Genomic DNA, 17,937 nt, shown 5'->3' on the forward strand with positions numbered 1-17,937 from the left:
TGCGCAGGGGCGGACTGTCCGCGGCCTGGGGCCGGACGGTCCGCGGCCTGGTGCGCGGCTAGGGCTTCTCTGCCTGACGGCCGGACGGTCCGCGCCCTGGGGGCCGGACGGTCCGCGCGTACGCAGAGGCGGCGGAAGTCGCCGGCGGCGCCTGGATCTCGCTCCCGGGAGGGACCCCGTCGGGGAGGAAAGATCCTAGGTGGTGTCTAGGCTCGGGCCGGCCGACCTAGACTCCTCTAATCGACGTAGAGCCGAAGAGAGACGAAGAATTTGGGGATTGGGAGGCTAAACCTAAACTAGACTAGAACTACTCCTAGGATAAAATGCGAATAAAAGTTGTATTGATTCGATTGTTGATGATTACAAATCGGCCGTAGACCTCTCTATTTATAGAGGAGGGGGGCTGGACCCTTTACACAACTGATTCCGAGCTAATCCCGCGAATATAGCTAACAACCGTAGCACAAAACTCGGAACCCTAATCTGTTCTACGCACGCGCGGACCGTCCGGCCCACAGGCGCGGACCGTCCGGACCGCGGACCGTCCGGCCTCAGGGCCGGACCGTCCGCTTGCTCATTTTTGGTTCGAACAGGCGACGAAGGCAAGAACGTTGTTATGCGAATAAATCTGATCTGGGTCACGGAGGAGAAGTGGGCGGAGGTTGTTGCGAAATAGACGGAAATTTGTTCCTAGTGCGATGACGGCGAGAATGATGTTGTGCGAACAAATAGGATAGAGATGATATCTGATCTGGATCGCGGGTTAATTTCAAACATATATAAGGAATTCTTGGTAAAAAATGACGCATGACGACCATCGAAACTGATATTTTAATATAGCAAAGATTTCTACCATTTTTTACAAAAAAAATATGCCTCCCTTGTCAGCCAATTAACAGACCATGCTACCCATAGGAGGCTAGCTAAAAAAACCAGCTTTGTTTGAACGGTTGAGAGCCTCGAGCTTATCTGCGGCTAGGAAGATCGCGACGAACGAACAGACGCATGGCACGGATCGCAAGGAACGGTATGTGCAGCCACTCGTTGGGAGACGGCAGTCAAACGCTGCCGCCGTAACCCGTGGGGCAATCTATTCCAACAAACCACCACCACGTGCACGCCTATATATATAAATTCGTCCCACGTCGCGTCACACATCTATCGGTCCCCCGCCTCTATCCTTTCTCTCCGCACAAGGTGCCCCTGCCGCCCAGCCGCCATGAGGAAGCCGACCCGACGACGAGGAACCTCAGCGAAAGGCAGCTCCGGCGGCGGTATCAGTAAGGCGGCAACACTGCCGGCGAAGCAGATGGTCTTGTCCGGCTACCGTGGCACCGTAGACGCGTTTGACTGCCTCCCCGACGACCTCGTGCTCGCCGTGTTAGCCGGCATCGCGGCGCGCGCCCGGTGCCCCGCCGACCTCGCTGCGGCGGCGCTACCGTGAGTAGCATAACAAGTCTCTCTGCATGCCCGTCGCCTTTGCCCCTCGTCTTTGTGCTGACTGCTGAGTCTTCTGCTGTACATGTTGGCCTTGGCCGGCGGCGCGCATCATGTATGCAGGTGCAGGAGGTTCCGGGACCTCGCGGCGCACCCCGCCGTGCTGTCGCGTGCGTCGGCGGCGGCCGTCGCCGTGCCCGCGGGAAGGTGGTCGGATGCGGCGCACCGGTTCTTGCGGCGGTGCGCGGCCTCCGGCAACCTCCACGCCTGCTACCTACTCGGCATGGTATGTAACCGACCGACCGACGACCTCCGCACTCTTCTGCTTCTTGGAACTGCCAATTCGTTCCTCTGTTTCCTGAGCCATGGTATCTATCTGTCTGTGTCGCGTGCGGCTGTTGATGATTCCAGGTGCTGTTCTACTGTATCGGGGGCAGAGCGACGGGGGCGGCGCTACTGGCGCGCTCGGCGGCGGGCGGGCACGCGGCGGCGCTGTACGCGCTCGCCGTGGTGCAGTTCAACGGCAGTGGCGGCGACAAGGCGGACAAGGACCCCCGCGCGGGCGTGGCGCTGTGCGCGCGGGCCGCGTGGCTCGGCCACGTCCCTGCGCTCCGCGAGCTCGGCCACTGCCTCCAGGACGGCTACGGCGCGCGCCGCGCCGCCGCAACCGGACGCTACTTCCTGCTCCACGCCGCCGCACGCGAGCTCGTCTCCTCGCACTGCCGAAACGGCGAAGACGACGCTGCCAGCAGGTTCATGGTGGAGTGGTGGGCGCTGCCCTCCAAGACAGGAGCACAAGGCGACGGCAACGACGCCGACGCCGACGCGCGCCTGTGCTCGCACCCGCGGTGCGGGCGGCGGGAGACGCGGCGGCACGAGTTCCGTCAGTGCTCGGCGTGCGGGTCCGCCATCTACTGCTCGCGCGCGTGCCAGGCGCTCCATTGGAAGCGCGCGCACCGTAGCCAGTGCGCGGCCGCTGCTAGCCGGTGGCTCGCCGCCGGGAACGCGCAGTGAACGTACGCTGGCCGGCTGGTCTACGCAACGCGAACGTTGCGCATGTACGTAACTTGTGAATAGTAGTAGTAGTACTAGGTAGTGCCACTACTACATGTTGCCATGTTGGTAGCTAGCTTTCATTTCTTGCGTTAATGCAAGGTTAATTAAACTAGGTGATTGCATTTATTTTGTAATTTTTGGATCAATCAGTTGTTTGGGATAATGGTTGGAGACTTTGTTTGGATTTTAACACACTTCTCTTAGATGATCGCATATTTTAAAAATTAAATTAAATTCTAAAATAATTAGAACATAAACAATGGTTAAACCACGCTTAACAAATAAGAATATTTCTACATGGCAGATTGTTTATCTTAAACTCATCAAACATACTCCTCTGGTATAAAAAAATATGTCGTTCTAGCAGTAAACTCAAAGCACTCTAAAACATGACGTTCAATACTTTAGTGTTGTTTTGGTCAAAATTATCCTTGCATGTATACAGTCCCAAGAGTAGTTATTACTATGTATTATGTAATTACTACTAGTAGCATTCAACGTTTCCTCTCCTACTGTTCCAACAAAAAATAAAATGGTTAATTATGTCTGTGCCAGTACATTTTTCTAAGTTTTTATATGTTTCACTAAACTTCTTAAGCTTGCAAATATACCATTAAACTTCTAACCAAATCTGAAATAGACTATTGTATACGGTTTTGTCTGAATCAAACCCACCCACCAGTGTATGTATTTTTGTAATTCCTTGTGTGATGACAAAAGGTCCTTCCCAAGGTGGTTGTAGCTTGTGGCGCCTTCCCCTGACAGTATCCAACTATCCATCGGAGCACTAGATCTCCGACTGAATGACTATCTCCAATCGTTCTTCCTCTACCACATCAAACTCTTCAAGTCGGTTTGCTTCTGCTTCTGCAATGTCTTTGAAAGTCAGCCTAGGAGCCCCAAATACCAAGTCTAAAGGTAACGCCACTTCAAACACTACACCAAACCAGTTAACTTCATAGAGCCTAAACTCTAGAAAGTTAGATGAACCCTCGAAGTGATCACGTCAGAAGTTGGGCTCTCGGAAAAAATTTGTCAAAAGTTCGCTTAACTTCCTACAGCCCTCTAGGAAGTAAGCTAACTTCCTAGAGCCAGCGGCCCCTCTTGGAAGTTAGTAGGTTCACGCCATTAACGCACATAGCGTCGTCAGCCCGATAACTTCCTACGGTTTACTGTAGCCTCTAGGAAGTTAGCTGGCTAACTTTCTAGAGGCTACAATAAGCTGTAGTAAGTTAACTGGCTAACTTCCTAGAGGCCCAGTAAGCCTCTAGGAAGTTAATTTGACCAGCATCACAAAAGTTGTTTATTTTTATTTTACACCACATTCCACAACATAACAAATATATTAACAGTTATCGCACAACATTTTCACATAAAACATATCACACACAATCACAAAACAACAATTGCATCCATAGTCTCATCAATTACATCACAATATCACAAAAGTCTCATCCATAGTCATAAGACACAACATCTCATCCATAGTCATAAGAGAATATCACAACATCTCATCCATAGTCATAAGACACAAAAGTCTCAAGTATCACAACACAGAAAATGGAAGCTCACTACCGTCGATCACCATCGGGGTATAGCGACGAGTGATGGTCGATACCTCCATTAGCGAAGAGGGCTTCGACAAAGTCTAGCCTGTCATCTCGTTCCTACGTCTGCAAGGTAGCTGGAGGAGTCTGATATACCTATACAAATGATATTGGAATGGCAGGGGAAAGTGAAAGGGAAATAGACTTACACCTTTTCCTAATTGATTTTGGTGGTTGAATTGCCCAACACAAATAATTGGACTAACTAGTTTGTTCTAGATTATGAGTTCTACAAGTGCCAAAGGTTCACAACAAACCAATAAAAATACCAAGAAAGGGTTCAAATAAAAAGAGCAAAAGACTACCGAAGTGTGCCCTGGTCTGACGCACCAGACTGTCCGGTGTGCCACAGGACAGTGTCCGGCGCACCAGGTGAAAGGGAATTAGGTCTACACCTATTTCCTAATTTATTTTGGTGGTTGAATTGCACAACACAAATAATTAGACTAACTAGTTTGCTCTAGTCTATAAGTTATACAGGTGCCAAAGGTTCATACTTAGCCAATAAAAAGACCAAGAAATGGGTTCAACAAAAAGAGCAAGGGATAACCGAAGTGTGCCCTGGTCTGGCGCACCGGACTGTCCGGTGTGCCACCGGACAGTGTCCGGTGCACCAGGGGACTTCACGCTGAACTCCTCACCTTCGGGAAAATCCAGAGCCGCTTCGCTATAATTCACCGGACTGTCCGGTGCTCCAGAGGAGAGCGACTCTGAACTCGCCAGCTTCGGGAATCCGCTCCGCTATAATTCACCGGACATGTCCGGTGCACACCGGGCTGTCCGGTGAGCCAGCGGAGCAACGACTACTTCGCGCCAACGGTCACCTGCAGAAGCATTTAATGTGCGCCAGAGCGCACTGACGTCAGGCACGCACGAAGTGGCACACCGGACACTCTACAGTACATGTCCGGTGTGCCACCGGACATCCAGGTGGGCCCAGCAGTCAGAGCTCTAACGGTCGAAACCCAACGGCCTGGTGACGTGGCTGGCGCACCGGACACTGTCCTGTGTGCACCGGACTGTCCGGTGCACCATGCGACAGACAGCCTCCACCAAACGGCTAGTTTGGTGGTTGGGGTTATAAATACCCCCAACCACCCCACATTCAAGTCATCCAAGTTTTCCACCTTCCAACTACTTACAAGAGCTAGGCATTCAATACAAGACACACCCAAGTGATCAAATCCTCTCCCAATTCCACAAAAGCTTTAGTGTTAAGTGAGAGTGATTTGTTGTGTTCTTTTGAGCTCTTGCGCTTGGATTGCTTTCTTCTTTCTCATTCTTTCTTGAGATCAATACTCACTTGTAACCGAGGCAAGAGACACCAATTGTGTGGTGGTTCTTGCGGGGAAGTTTTGTTCCCGGTTGATTTGAGAAGAGAAAGCTCACTCGGTCCGAGGGACCGTTTGAGAGAGGGAAAGGGTTGAAAAAGACCCGGCCTTTGTGGTCTCCTCAACGGGGAGTAGGTTTGCGAGAACCGAACCTCGGTAAAACAAATCCTTGTGTCTCACTTCTTTATTCGCTTGCGATTTGTTTTGCACCCTCTCTCGTGGACTTGATTATATTTCTAACGCTAACCCGGCTTGTAGTTGTGATTAACTTTGTGAATTTCAGTTTCGCCCTATTCACCCCCCCTCTAGGCGACTTTCAATTGGTATCGGAGCCCGGTGCTTCATTAGAGCCTAACCGCTCAAAGTGATGTCGGGAGATCACGCCAAGAAAGAGATGGAGACCGGCGACAAGCCCACTACAAGCCACGGGAAGGCTTCATCGGAAGAGTCCCGCAAAAAGGGAAAGGGGAAGGAGAAGAAAGCCTCTTCCCACAAGTCGTATCAGAGTGGCGACAAGATAAAGAAGATGAGGAAGGTGGTCTACTACGAGACCGACACTTCATCACCTTCCACCTCCGGCTCCGACGCGCCCTCCGTAACTTCTAAGCGCCATAGCGCAAGAAGTTTAGTAAGATCCCCTTACGCTATCCTCGCATTCATAAACATACGCCTTTACTTTCCGTCCCATTAGGCAAACCACCAACTTTTGATGGTGAAGATTATGCAAGGTGGAGTGATTTAATGCGATTCCATCTAACCTCACTCCACAAAAGTATATGGGATGTCGTTGAGTTTGGTGTACAGGTACCATCCGTAGGGGATGAGGATTTTGATGAGGATGAAGTGGCCCAAATCGAGCACTTCAACTCCCAAGCCACAACTATACTCCTCGCCTCTCTAAGTCGAGAGGAGTATAACAAGGTGCAAGGATTAAAGAGCGCCAAGGAAGTTTGGGACGTGCTCAAGACCGCGCACGAAGGAGATGAGCTAACCAAGATCACCAAGCGAGAGACGATCGAGGGGGAGCTCGGCCGCTTCCGTCTCCGCCAAGGAGAGGAGCCTCAAGACATGTACAACCGGCTCAAAACCTTGGTGAATCAAGTACGCAACCTCGGGAGCAAGAAATGGGATGACCACGAGGTGGTTAAGGTTATTTTAAGATCAATTATTTTCCTTAACCCTACTCAAGTCCAATTAATTCGTGGCAATCCTAGATACACACTAATGACTCCCGAGGAAGTAATCGGGAATTTTGTGAGCTTTGAGTTTATGATCAAAGTCTCAAGAAAGATCAACGAGCTTGACGGCCCCTCCACGTTCGAAGCACAACCGGTCGCATTTAAGGCGATGAAGGAGAAGAAGGAGGAGTCTACACCGAGTAGAACACCCATCGACGCCTCCAAGCTCGACAACGAGGAAATGGCGCTTGTCATCAAAAGCTTCCGCCAAATCCTCAAGCAAAGGAGGGGGAAAGATTACAAGCCCCGCTCCAAGAAAGTGTGCTACAAATGTGGTAAGCCCGGTCATTTTATTGCAAAATGTCCACTATCTAGTGACAGTGACAGGGGCGACGACAAGAAGGGGAGAAGAAAGGAAAAGAAAAAAATACTACAAGAAGAAGGGTGGCGACGCTCATGTATGCCGCGAGTGGGACTCGGACGAGAGCTCCTCCGACTCCTCCTCCGACGAGGACGCCGCCAACATCGCCATCAACAAGGGCCTTCTCTTCCCCAACGTCGGCCACAAGTGCCTCATGGCAAAGGACGGCAAAAAGAAGAAGGTTAAATCCAAATCCTCTACTAGATATGAGTCCTCTAGCGATGATAATGCTAGTGATGAGGAAGATAATTTACGTACTCTTTTTGCCAACTTAAACATGCAGCAAAAAGAAAAATTAAATGAATTGATTAGTGCTATCCATGAGAAGGATGATCTCTTGGACTCCCAAGAGGACTTCCTTATTAAAGAAAACAAAAAGCATGTTAAGGTGAAAAATGCTTATGCTCTAGAAGTAGAAAAATGTGAAAAACTATCTAGTGAGCTAAGCACTTGCCATGAGATTATAGACAACCTTAGAAATGAGAATGCTAATTTGTTAGCTAAGGTTGATTCAAATGTTTGTGATGTTTCAATTCCCAATCTTAGAAATGATAATGATAATTTGCTTGCTAAGATTGAAGAATTAAACTCTACTCTTGCTAGCCTTAGGATTGAAAATGAAAAATTGCTTGCTAAGGCTAAAGAACTAGATGTTTGCAATGTTACAATTTCCGACCTTAGAAATAAAAATGATATATTGCATGCTAAGGTTGTAGAATTAAAATCTTGCAAACCCTCTACATCTACCGTTGAACACACTATTATTTGCACTAGATGTAGAGATGTTAACATTGATGCTATTCATGATCACATGGCTTTAATTAAACAACAAAATGATCATATAGCAAAGTTAGATGCTAAAATTGCCGAGCATGACTTAGAAAACGAAAAATTTAAATTTGCTAGAAGCATGCTTTATAGAGGGAGACGCCCTGGCATTAAGGACGGCATTGGTTTCCAACAAGGAGGCAATGTCAAACTTAATGCCCCTCCTAAGAAATTGTCTAATTTTGTTAAGGGCAAGGCTCCCATGCCTCAGGATAACGAGGGTTACATTTTGTACCCTGCCGGTTATCCTGAGAGCAAAATTAGGAGAATTCATTCTAGGAAGTCTCACTCTGGCTCTAACCATGCTTTTATGTATAAGGGTGAGACATCTAGTTCTAGGCAACCAACCCGTGCTAAGTTGCCTAAAAAGAAAACTCCTAATGCATCAAATGATCATGACATTTCTTTTAAAACTTTTGATGCATCTTATGTGTTAACTAACAAATTCGGCAAAGTAGTTGCCAAATATGTTGGGGGCAGGCACAAGGGGTCAAAGACTTGTGTTTTGGTACCCAAAGTTCTTGTGTCTAATGCCAAAGGACCCAAAACCATTTGGGTACCTAAAGTCAAGAACTAAAATTGTTTTGTAGGTTTATGCATCCGGGGGCTCAAGTTGGATCATCGATAGCGGGTGCACAAACCACATGACAGGGGAGAAGAAGATGTTCTCCTCCTATGAGAAAAACCAAGATCCCCAACGAGCTATCACATTCGGGGATGGAAACCAAGGTTTGGTCAAAGGATTGGGTAAAATTGCTATATCACCTGACCATTCCATTTCTAGTGTTTTTCTTGTAGATTCCTTAGATTACAATTTGCTTTCCGTTTCTCAATTATGTCAAATGGGTTACAACTGTCTTTTTACTGATGTAGGTGTCACTGTCTTTAGAAGAAGTGATGATTCAATAGCATTTAAGGGAGTGTTAGAGGGTCAGCTATACTTGGTAGATTTTGATAGAGCTGAACTCGACACTTGCTTAATTGCTAAGACTAACATGGGTTGGCTATGGCACCGCCGACTAGCCCATGTTGGGATGAAGAATCTTCATAAGCTTCTAAAGGGAGAGCACATTTTAGGATTAACAAATGTTCATTTTGAGAAGGACAGGATTTGTAGCGCATGCCAAGCAGGGAAGCAAGTTGGTGCTCATCATCCACATAAGAACATCATGACGACTGACAGGCCACTGGAACTCCTACACATGGAACTATTCAGCCCGATAGCTTACATAAGCATCGGCGGGAGTAAGTACTGTCTAGTTATTGTGGATGATTATTCTCGTTTCACTTGAGTATTCTTTTTGCAGGAAAAATCTCATACCCAAGAGACCTTAAAGGGATTCTTGAGACGGGCTCAAAATGAGTTCGGCTTAAGGATCAAAAAGATTAGAAGCGACAACGGGACGGAGTTCAAGAACTCACAAATTGAAGGTTTCCTTGAGGAGGAAGGCATCAAGCATGAGTTCTCTTCTCCCTACACGCCACAACAAAATGGTGTAGTGGAGAGGAAGAATAGAACTCTATTGGACATGGCAAGAACCATGTTTGATGAGTACAAGACATCGGATCGGTTTTGGGCTGAGGCAGTCAACACCGCCTGCTACGCCATCAACCGGTTATATCTACACCGAATCCTCAAGAAGACATCATACGAACTCCTAACCGGTAAAAAGCCCAATATTTCATATTTTAGAGTCTTTGGTAGCAAATGCTTTATACTTGTTAAAAGAGGTAGAAAATCCAAATTTGCTCCTAAGACTGTAGAAGGCTTTTTACTAGGATATGATTCAAACACAAGGGCATATAGAGTCTTTAATAAGTCCTCTAGACAAGTTGAAGTTTCTTGTGACGTTGTGTTTGATGAGACTAACGTCTCTCAAGTAGAGCAAGTTGATCTTGATGAGATAGGTGATGAAGAGGCTCCGTGCATCGCGCTAAGGAACATGTCCATTTGGGGATGTGTGTCCTAAAGAATCCGAAGAGCCTCCAAATGCACAAGATTAACTATCCTCCTCCACGCAAGCATCTCCACCAACTCAAAATGAGGATGAGGCTCAAATTGATGAAGGAGAAGATCAAGCAAATGAGCCACCTCAAGATGACGACAATGATCAAGGGGGAGATGCAAATGATCAAGATAAGGAGGAAGATGAACCAAGGCCACCACACCCAAGAGTCCACCAAGCAATCCAACGAGATCACCCCGTCGACACCATCCTCGGCGACATTCATAAGGGGGTAACCACTAGATCTCGTGTTGCACATTTTTGTGAGCATTATTCTTTTGTTTCCTCTATTGAGCCACACAGGGTAGAGTAAGCACTACAAGATTCGGATTGGGTGGTGGCAATGCAAGAGGAGCTCAACAACTTCACGAGGAATGAGGTATGACATTTGGTCCCACGTCCTAATCAAAATGTTGTAGGAACCAAGTGGGTCTTCCACAACAAGCAAGACGAGCATGGTGTGGTGACAAGGAACAAAGCCCGACTTGTGGCCAAGGGATATTCACAAGTCGAAGGTTTGGATTTCGGTGAAACCTATGCACCCGTAGCTAGGCTTGAGTCAATTCGTATATTATTGGCCTATGCTACTTACCATGGCTTCAAGCTTTATCAAATGGACGTGAAGAGTGTCTTCCTCAATGGACCAATCAAGGAAGAGGTCTATGTTGAGCAACCTCCTGGCTTTGAAGATAGTGAGTACCCTAACCATGTTTATAAACTCTCTAAGGCGCTTTATGGGCTCAAGCAAGCCCCAAGAGCATGGTATGAATGCCTTAGAGATTTCCTTATCACTAATGGATTCAAAGTCGGAAAGGCCGATCCTACACTCTTTACCAAAACACTTGAAAATGATTTGATTGTATGCCAAATTTATGTTGATGATATTATATTTGGGTCTACTAACGAATCTACATGTGAAGAGTTTAGTAGGATCATGACACAAAAATTCAAGATGTCTATGATGGGGGAGTTGAAGTATTTCTTAGGATTTCAAGTGAAGCAACTCCAAGAGGGCACCTTTCTAAGCCAAACGAAGTATACTCAAGATATTCTAAGCAAGTTTGGGATGAAGGATGCCAAACCCATCAAGACACCCATGGGAACCAATGGGCATCTCGACCTCGACACGGAAGGTAAGTCCGTGGATCAAAAGGTATACCGGTCGATGATAGGCTCTTTACTCTATTTATGTGCATCACGACCGGATATTATGCTTTCTGTATGCATGTGTGCAAGATTCCAAGCCGACCCTAAGGAAGCTCACCTTACGGCCGTAAAACGAATCTTGAGATATTTAGTTTATACTCCTAAGTTTGTGCTTTGGTATCCTAGGGGATCCACATTCGATTTGATTGGTTATTCGGATGCCGATTGGGCGGGGTGTAAAATTAATAGAAAGAGCACATCGGGGACTTGCCAGTTCTTGGGAAGATCCTTGGTGTCTTGGGCTTCAAAGAAGCAAAATTCCGTAGCTCTTTCTACCGCCGAAGCCGAGTATATTGCCGCAGGACATTGTTGCGCGCAACTACTTTGGATGAGGCAAACCCTTAGGGACTACGGTTACAAATTAACCAAAGTTCCTCTTCTATGTGATAATGAGAGTGCAATCCGCATGGCGGATAATTCCGTTGAGCATAGCCGCACTAAACACATAGCCATTCAATATCACTTTCTAAGGGATCACCAACAAAAGGGAGATATCGAGATTGCTTACATTAATACTAAAGATCAATTAGACGATATCTTTACCAAGCCTCTTGATGAACAAACCTTTAACAAACTTAGGCATGAGCTAAATATTCTTGATTCTAGGAACTTCTTTTGTTGATTTGCACACATAGCTCATTCATATACCTTTGATCATGTCTCTTATATATGCTATGACTAATTTGTTTTCAAGTGAATTTCAAACCAAGTCATAGGTGTATTGAAAGGGAATTGGAGTCTTCGGCGAAGACAAAGGCTTCCACTCCGTAACTCATCATTCGCCGTGGCTCCGAGCAACTCTCCGTTTTGGTATAATCTTCTCTTATATCTTTTACCAAAGGGGGAGAGAGTCACAAAAAGGGCTCTAATGACTCCGTTTTTGGCGATTCATGCCAAAGGGGGAGAGAGTATTAGCCCAAAGCAAAAGGACCGCACCACCACCTAATTTTAAAGCTAAGAATTTTCGATTGGTAAATTTCAATTTGATATCTTATTGTGTTCAAAAGGGGGAGAAAGTTGTATTTTCAAAATCGATATCTTAAACCCCTCTTGAACACTAAGAGGAGGATTTCATTTAGGGAGAGTTTTGTTTAGTCAAAGGAAAAGCATTTGAAACAGGGGAGAAAATTTCAAATCTTGAAAATGCTTTACAAAATCTTATTCATCTACCTTTGACTTTTTGCAAAAAGACTTTGAAAAGGATTTACAAAAGAATTAGCAAAAACAAAACATGTAGTGCAAGCATGGTCCAAAATGTTAAAAATAAAGAAACAATCCATGCGTATCTTATAAGTATTTATATTGGCTCAATTCCAATCAACCTTTGCACTTACATTATACAAACTAGTTCAATTATGCATTTCTATACTTGCTTTGGTTTGTGTTGGCATCAATCACCAAAAAGGGGGAGATTGAAAGGGAATTAGGCCTACACCTATTTCCTAATTTATTTTGGTGGTTGAATTGCCCAACACAAATAATTGGACTAACTAGTTTGCTCTAGTCTATAAGTTATACAGGTGCCAAAGGTTCATACTTAGCCAATAAAAAGACCAAGAAATGGGTTCAACAAAAAGAGCAAGGGATAACCGAAGTGTGCCCTGGTCTGGCGCACCGGACTGTCCGGTGTGCCACCGGACAATGTTCGGTGCACCAGAGGACTTCACGCTGAACTCCTCACCTTCGGGAAAATCCAGAGCCGCTTCGCTATAATTCATCGGACTATCCGGTGCTACACCGGACAGTGTCCGGTGCTCCAGAGGAGAGCGACTCTGAACTCGCCAGCTTCGGGAATCCGCTCCGCTATAATTCACCGGACATGTCCGGTGCACACCGGACTGTCCGGTGAGCCAGCGGAGCAACGGCTACTTCGCGCCAACGGTCACCTGCAGAAGCATTTAATGCGCGCCAGAGCGCGCAGAAGTCAGGCACGCGCGAAGTGGCACACCGGACACTCTACAGTACATGTCTGGTGTGCCACCGGACATCCAGGCGGGCCCAATAGTCAGAGCTCCAACGGTCGGAACCCAACGGCCTGGTGACGTGGCTAGCGCACCGGACACTGTCCGGTGTGCACCGGACTGTCCGGTGCACCATGCGACAGACAGCCTCCACCAAACGGCTAGTTTGGTGGTTGGGTTATAAATACCCCCAACCACCCCACATTCAAGTCATCCAAGTTTTCCACCTTCCAACTACTTACAAGAGCTAGGCATTCAATACAAGACACACCCAAGTGATCAAATCCTCTCCCAATTCCACAAAAGCTTTAGTGTTAAGTGAGAGTGATTTGTTGTGTTCTTTTGAGCTCTTGCGCTTGGATTGCTTTCTTCTTTCTCATTCTTTCTTGAGATAAATACTCACTTGTAACCGAGGCAAGAGACACCAATTGTGTGGTGGTCCTTGCGGGGAAGTTTTGTTCCCGGTTGATTTGAGAAGAGAAAGCTCACTCGGTCCGAGGGACTGTTTGAGAGAGGAAAAGGGTTGAAAAAGACCCGGCCTTTGTGGCCTCCTCAACGGGGAGTAGGTTTGCGAGAACCTAACCTCGGTAAAACAAATCCTTGTGTCTCACTTCTTTATTCGCTTGCGATTTGTTTTGCACCCTCTCTCGCGGACTTGATTATATTTCTAACGCTAACCCGACTTGTAGTTGTGATTAACTTTGTGAATTTCAGTTTCGCCCTATTCAACCCCTCTAGGCGACTTTCACCAGGGAACCCGACTCCAAACTTGCCACCTGCGGGAATTCTGGGAGCCGCTCCGCTATAATTCACCGGACTGTCCGGTGTAGCACCGGACTGTCCGGTGAGCCAGCGGAGTAACGGCTACACAGCGCCAACGGTCGTCTGCAAGAACAATAAATGTGCTACAGTGCGCGCCTGCGCACGCAAAAGTCAGGACAGGCGCCAGAAGGCGCATCAGACAGTGAATAGTGACTGTCCGGTGCACCACCGGACTGTCCGGTGGCCCAGAAGTCAGAAGCTCCAACGGTCAGAATCCAACGGCCGGGTGACGTGGCTGGCGCACCGGACAGTGTCCGGTGGCGCACCGAACTGTCCGGTGCGCCATGCGACAGCAGCCTCCACCAACGACTCCTTTGGTGGTTGGGGCTATAAATACCCCCAACCACCCACCATTCATTGCATCCAAGTTTTCAGCCTTCACACCTCATACAAGAGCTATATCATTCAATACAAGACACAAACAAGAGATCAAATCCTCTCCCAAATCCAAAGACAATTCCAATCTAATAGTGACTAGTGAGAGAGAGATACTTGTGTTCATTTGAGCTCTTGCGCTTGGATTGTTTTTCTTCTTCATTCTTTCTTGATTCCAACTCAATTGTAACCAAGGCAAGAGACACCAATTGTGTGGTGGTCCTTGTGGGGACTTAGTGTCCCGTTTGATTGAGAAGAGAAACTCACTCGGTCTAAGTGACCGTTTGAGAGAGGGAAATGGTTGAAAGAGACCCGGTCTTTGTGACCACCTCAATGGGGAGTAGGTTTGCAAGAACCGAACCTCGGTAAAACAAATCACCGTGTCATCCGCCTTATTTGCTTGTGATTTGTTTTCGCCCTCTCTTTCGGACTCGCTTTTATTTCTAACGCTAACCCCGGCTTGTAGTTGTGCTTAAAGTTTGTAAATTTCAGATTCGCCCTATTCACCCCCCTCTAGGTGACTTTCAATTGGTATCAGAGCCTGGTGCTTCATTAGAGCCTAACCGCTCGAAGTGATGTCGGGAGATCACGCCAAGAAGGAGATGGTAACCGACGAGAAGCCCGCCACAAGCCACGGGAAGGCTCCATCAAGGGAGTCCGACAACAAAAAGAAGGAGGGATCCCCTTCACGCATTAGGACGCACAAGAGTGGCGAAAAGAAGAAGAAAATGAAGAAAGTGGTCTACTATGAGACCGACTCTTCATCGCCCTCTACATCGGGATCCGACGCCGCGTCCATCACTTCTAAGCGCCAAGAGCGCAAGAAGTATAGTAAGATTCCCCTACGCTATCCTCGCATTCCTAAACTTACTCCATTACTTTTCGTCCCATTAGGCAAACCACCAACATTTGACGGTGAAGATTATTCTAGGTGGAGTGATATGATGAGATATCACCTAACCTCACTCCACAAAAGCATATGGGATGTTGTTGAGTTTGGAGTACAGGTACCATCTGTAGGGGATGAAGATTATGATGAGTACGAGGTGGCCCAAATCGAGCACTTCAACTCTCAAGCAACTACTATACTCCTCACTTCTCTAAGTCGAGAGGAGTATAATAAGGTGCAAGGGTTGAAGAGCGCCAAAGAAATTTGGGACGTACTCAAGACCGCGCACGAAGGAGATGAGGTGACCAAAATCATCAAGTGGGAAACGGTCGAGGGGGAGCTCGGTCGCTTTATGCTCAACCAAGGAGAAGACCTGCAATCCATGTACAACTGGCTAAAAACCTTGGTGAACCAAGTGCGCAACCTCGGGAGCTCCAAGTGGGATGACCATGAAATGGTCAAGGTTATTCTTAGATCACTCGTTTTTCTTAACCCCACTCAAGTTCAATTAATTCGTGGTGATCCAAGATACAAACTAATGTCTCCCGAGGAAGTGATAGGAAAATTTGTGAGCTTTGGGTTGATGATCAAAGGCTCCAAGAAAATCATCGAGCAAGGCGCCTCCTCCACACTCGATGTGCAACCTGTTGCATTCAAGGCAACGGAGGAGAGGAAAGAAGACTCTACACCTAGTAGGGTCCCCATCGATGCCTCCAAGCTCGACAATGAGGAGATGGCGCTCATCATCAAGAGCTTCCGCCAAATCCTCAAGCAAAGGAGGGGGAAAGACTACAAGTCCCGCTCTAAGAAGGTTTGCTACAAATGTGGTAAGCCCAGTCATTTTATCGCTAAATGCCCTTTGTCTAGTGATAGTGATAGGGATAACGACAAGAAGGGAAAGAGGAGAGAAAAGAAGAGGTACTACAAGAAGAAGGGCGGTGATGCCCATGTTTGCCGGGAGTGGGACTCTGACGAGAGCTCCACCGACTCCTCCTCCGACGAGGATGCCGCCAACACCGCCGTCACCAAAGGACTCTTCTTCCCCAACGTCGGCCACAAGTGCCTCATGGCAAAGGACGGCAAAAGGAAGAAGGTAAATTCTAGAGCTTCCACTAAATATGCAACTTCTAGTGATGAGGCTAGCTCTAGTGATGATGAGGATGATTTGCTCACCCTTTTTGCCAACTTGAACATGCAACAAAAAGAAAAATTAAATGAATTGATTAGTGCTATTCATGAGAAGGATGAACTCTTGGATAGCCAAGAGGACTTCCTAATTAAAGAAAATAAAAAGCATGTTAAGGTTAAAAATGTGTATGCTCTAGAGGTAGAAAAATGTGATAAATTATCTAGTGAGCTAAGCACTTGCCATGATGTTATTTCCAACCTTAGAAATGAAAATGCCAAATTAATTGCTAAGGTTGAGAAATCAAATATTTGTGATGATTCAATTGACAATCTTAGAAATGATAATGCTAGTTCAATTGCTAAGATTGAAAAATTGAATGCCTCTCTTGCTAGCCTTAGAAATGAGAATGAAAAATTAATTGCTAAGGCTAAGGAATTAGATGTTTGCAATGTTTCTATTTCCAATCTTAGAGATGAGAATGACATTTTACATGCTAAGATTGTTGAACTAAATTCTTGCAAACCCTCTACATCTACTGTTGAGCAAGTTACTATTTGCACTAGATGTAGAGATGTTAACATTGATGCTATTCATGATCACATTGCTATGATTAAACAACAAAATGATCATATAGCAAAATTAGATGCTAAAATTGCTGAGCATGAGTTAGAAAATGAAAATTTTAAATTTGCTCGTAGCATGCTTTATAGTGGGAGACGCCCTGGCATTAAGGATGGCATTGGCTTCCAACAGGGAGACAATGTCAAGCTTAGTGCCCCTCCTAAAAGATTGTCTAACTTTGTTAAGGGCAAAGCTCCCATGCCTCAGGATAACGAGGGTTATATTTTATACCCTACCGGTTATCCCGAGCACAAAATTAGGAGAATTTACTCTAGGAAGTCTCACTCTGGCTCAAATCATGCTTTTATGTATAAGAGTGAGGCATCTAGCTCTAGGCAATCAACCCGTGCTAAATTGCCTAAGAAGAAAACTCCTATCGCATCAAATGATCATAACATTTCACTTAGACTTTTGATGCTTCCTATGTGCTAACTAATAAATCAGGCAAAGTAGTTGCCAAATATGTTGGGGGCAAACACAAGGACTCCAAGACTTGTGTTTGGGTACCCAAGGTGCTTGTTTCTAATGTGAAAGGACCCAAGACCGTTTGGGTACCTAAGAACAAGGCCTAAATTTGTTCTGTAGGTTTATGCATCCGAGGGCTCAAGTTGGATCATCGATAGCGGGTGCACAAATCACATGACAGGGGAGAAGAAGATGTTCTCCTCCTACGAGAAAAATCATGATCCCCAAAGAGCTATCACATTCGAGGATGGAAATCATGGTTTGGTCAAAGGATTGGGTAAAATTGCTATATCTCCTGACCATTCTATTTCCAATATTTTTCTTGTAGATTCCTTAGATTACAATTTGCTTTCTGTTTCTCAATTATGTAAAATGGGCTACAACTGTCTTTTTACGGATATAGGTGTTACTGTCTTTAGAAGAAGTGATGATTCAGTAGCATTTAAGGGGGTGTTAGAGGGTCAGCTATACTTAGTAGATTTTGATAGAGCTGAACTCGACACTTGCTTAATTGCTAAGACTAGCATGGGTTGGCTCTGGCACCGCCGACTAGCCCATGTTGGGATGAAGAATCTTCATAAGCTTCTAAAGGGAGAGCACATTTT

At 46.3% G+C, this 17,937-nt stretch overlaps 1 protein-coding gene across 2 annotated transcripts; it reads left to right on the top strand.

Moving 5' to 3' along the window:
* The first annotated feature begins 1,126 nt into the window (after positions 1-1,126).
* Positions 1,127-2,683, top strand: LOC100286055 (MYND finger family protein). 2 transcript variants are annotated; one of them, NM_001158943.2, is made up of 3 exons: positions 1,153-1,440; positions 1,561-1,723; positions 1,849-2,683. In NM_001158943.2, the coding sequence occupies exons 1-3, from the start codon at positions 1,220-1,222 to the stop codon at positions 2,449-2,451; spliced, it is 987 nt and encodes a 328-aa protein (NP_001152415.1). In that variant the 5' UTR covers positions 1,153-1,219; the 3' UTR covers positions 2,452-2,683. The 2 variants fall into 2 exon arrangements, with proteins under 2 accessions (XP_035822853.1, NP_001152415.1); XM_035966960.1 differs by having other exon boundaries at positions 1,127-1,440; positions 1,561-2,683.
* Positions 2,684-17,937: the final 15,254 nt, after the last annotated feature.

Source organism: Zea mays, chromosome 4 (assembly GCF_902167145.1).
Source record: "Zea mays cultivar B73 chromosome 4, Zm-B73-REFERENCE-NAM-5.0, whole genome shotgun sequence".
Taxonomy (NCBI): Eukaryota; Viridiplantae; Streptophyta; class Magnoliopsida; order Poales; family Poaceae; genus Zea; species Zea mays.